At 43.3% G+C, this 3,029-nt stretch overlaps 1 gene segment (V, D, J or C); it reads left to right on the top strand.

Moving 5' to 3' along the window:
- Positions 1 to 2,128: 2,128 nt before the first annotated feature.
- On the top strand, positions 2,129 to 2,655 carry LOC130041672 (T cell receptor alpha variable 9-2-like). The segment is given in 2 exon segments: positions 2,129 to 2,198; positions 2,318 to 2,655. Coding segments are annotated over 2 exon segments (384 nt in total).
- The last annotated feature ends 374 nt before the right edge of the window (positions 2,656 to 3,029 follow it).

Genomic DNA, 3,029 nt, shown 5'->3' with positions numbered 1-3,029 from the left:
ATGGCATCTGCACTTGTATGTTCATTGCTGCACTTTTCACAATATCCAAAATTTGGGAAAAAACCCGAGTGCCCGAGAACAGATGATTGGTTAAAGAAACTTTGGTACATCTACACAATGGAGTACTATGCAGCTATTAGAAAAGATGAAGTCATGAAATTTACATACATTGGTTCTACATGGAAAATATCATGCTAAGTGAAATGAGCCAGAAAGAGAGGGACAGACATAGAAAGACTTCACTCATCTGGGGAATATAAAGTAACAGAATGGGAGTTGAGCACCCAAGAATAGTTGAGATAAGTATCAGGAGGCCTGCTCCACGGCTTGGAAGCTGGCAGCGCATGCTGTGGGAAAAGGCAGCTCAGATAGAGAAGGGAACACCAAGTACAGGATGTTTGGAGGACTTGCTAGGCACGCGAGATGTGTACTGATAGAAGACTATAAACCGAACATGATGGCTACTCAATACCTCTATTGCAAACTACAACACCCTAAAGGAAAGAGAGAGCAAAAGGGAATGCCCTGCCACAGAGGTGGGGTGTGGTTGGGGCGATGGGGTTGGGGGTGGGAGGGCTACTGGGATCATTGGTGGTGGAGAATGGGCACTGGTGGAGGGATGGATGCTCTATCATTGTACAACTGAAACCAAAGCGTGAAAGTTTGTAAGTCTACAACTGTACCTCATGGTGTTTCACTAATAAATAAAAAATGGGGAGAAGAAATGAACAGAAACTTCCTCAAGGAAGAAATAAAAATGACTGAAGGACACATGAAAAAAGTTTCTACATCTCTTAACCATCAGGGAGATGCAAATCAAAACAACAATGAGATATCATCTCATACCACAGAGACTAGCACACATCAAAAAGAACAAGAGCAACCAATGCTGGTGTGGATGCAGGAAGGATGGGACTCATCTTCATTGGTGGGAATGCTGACTGGTTCAGCCTTTTGGGAAAACAATAAAAAGCTAGAAATGGAGCTTACATATGAACCAGCAATACCACTTCTGAGAATATACCCTGTTAGCCCAAAAACACACAGCATAAATGGTATCTGCATGTCTATGTTCATTGCAGCACTATTCACAATGGCCAGAATTTGGAAACAACCCTAGGACCCAAGAAGAGACGACTGATTAAAAAAACAAAGGTACATCTACAAAATGGAATACTATGCAGCTGTTAAAAATGAAGTTATAAAATTCACTTTAAATACAGAAACATAAAGAGTATCATTCTGGGGCTGTAGCAATAATACAGTGGGTAGGGCATTTGCCTTGCTCGCGGCTAACCCAGGTTCGATTTCCAGCATCCCATATGTTTCCCTGAACACCATCAGTAGTAATTCCTGAGTGCAAAATCCAGGAGTAAATCGCTGGGTATGACCCAAAAAGAAAAAAAAAAAAGAGTATCATGCTGAGTGCAATGAGTCATAAGGTGAGGGACAGACATAGAATGATTGGACTCTTTTGTGGGATACAAAAACCAACATAATATGAGACTAATACCCAAGGTCAGTAGAAATGAGAACCAGGAGGATTAGTCCGTGGTTGGAAACCTGCTTCAGGTGCTAGGGGAGAAGGCAGTTGGGATAGAGAAGGGACCACCAAGGTAGTTGGAAATGATCACTCTGGATAAGAACTGCGTGCTGAAATAGGAAAAGGAAGAAACATGATAACCTCTCAGTATTTGTATGACCCAGAGAGAGAAAGAGGAGAGAGGGAAAGAGGAAGGGAGAGAAGGAGGAAAACAGGGAGGGAGGGAGAAGAGGAGGGAGGGAGATGGGGAGGGAGAAGGAAAGTGCCTGACAAAGAGACGGGCTGGGGAGAGGTGAGGGTGGCGAAAAGAAACTGGGGCATTGGTGGTGGGAAATAAACATGGGTGGAGGGGTGAGTGTTGAACCACTGTATGACTGAAACTTAGCACAGCTTTGTAACTCTGTATCTCACAGTGATTCAATTAAAAAAAAAAGACTGAGAGACCAGTCTAGGAAGCAAGCATACTATTTCACACTTGATCCACCAGAGGGCGCAGCTTCCTAGCACTAACACACTTCCTCTATGAAACAGACTTGATTTCCCCTTTCACTGTAACTCACATTTCTTCATGTTCAGACTCAAGAACACTGTGTAGGTGACACTCTAGACATGAAATCTTCTCTGGGCTTAGTGACTGTGTTACTCTTCCTGCTTGGTAAGTCAAATGTCTCTTAACTACAGATTCTTTTGTTTTTGTCAGCAAAATCTTGACCACAGCTTTATCTACTTCTTTATGCCTTAGGTCACACAATTTCTTCTTCTATTTTTTCCCAGGACAAACACGTGGAGACTCAGTGAACCAGATGGGAGGCCAAGTGACCCTCTTAGAAAAGGCTTTCCTGGCTATCACCTGCAATTATTCAGTCAGTTATCCATATCCTGTACTCTACTGGTATGTTCAATATCCGGGAGAAGGCCCAAAGGTCCTCCTGAAAGCCCAGAAGGACAAAGAAGTTGGAAGACAGAAAGGTTTTGAAGCCACATACCGCCAAGACTCAAAATCCTTCCACTTGGAGAAAGCGGCAGTGCAAGAGTCAGACTCAGCTGTGTACTACTGTGCTGCGGATGACACAGTGACAGGACCTGCAGGGGGAGTTGAACACAAACCCTGAGCTGGGCCTGGCTCTGAGGCTGAGAGTTTCTTATCTTTCTTTAAAAAAATTTTTTTAATTGAATCACAGTGAGATACACAGTTACAAGGTTGTTCATGATTGAACAACATTATAGAATATTCAGTTATGGAATATTTCAACACCTGTTCCTTCACAGTGTACATTTCCCACCACCAGTGTCCCCAGTTTCCCTTCTGCCACCCACCCTCACACCTGCCTCTAGCAGGCACTTCTCTCTCTCATCTCTCTCTCTCTCTCTCTCTCTCTCTCTCTCTCTCTCTCTCTCTCTCTTCTTTTGGGCATTATGGCTTGCAATACAAATACTGTAAGGATATCCTATATGTCCCTTTACCTACTTTCAACACTCAGTTCCT

This window comes from Sorex fumeus, unplaced genomic scaffold, assembly GCF_029834395.1.
Source record: "Sorex fumeus unplaced genomic scaffold, SorFum_2.1 ptg000098l, whole genome shotgun sequence".
NCBI lineage: Eukaryota > Metazoa > Chordata > Mammalia > Eulipotyphla > Soricidae > Sorex > Sorex fumeus.
Note: the sequence above shows the minus strand (reverse complement) of the source record. Positions and strands in the feature narration are given on the sequence as shown.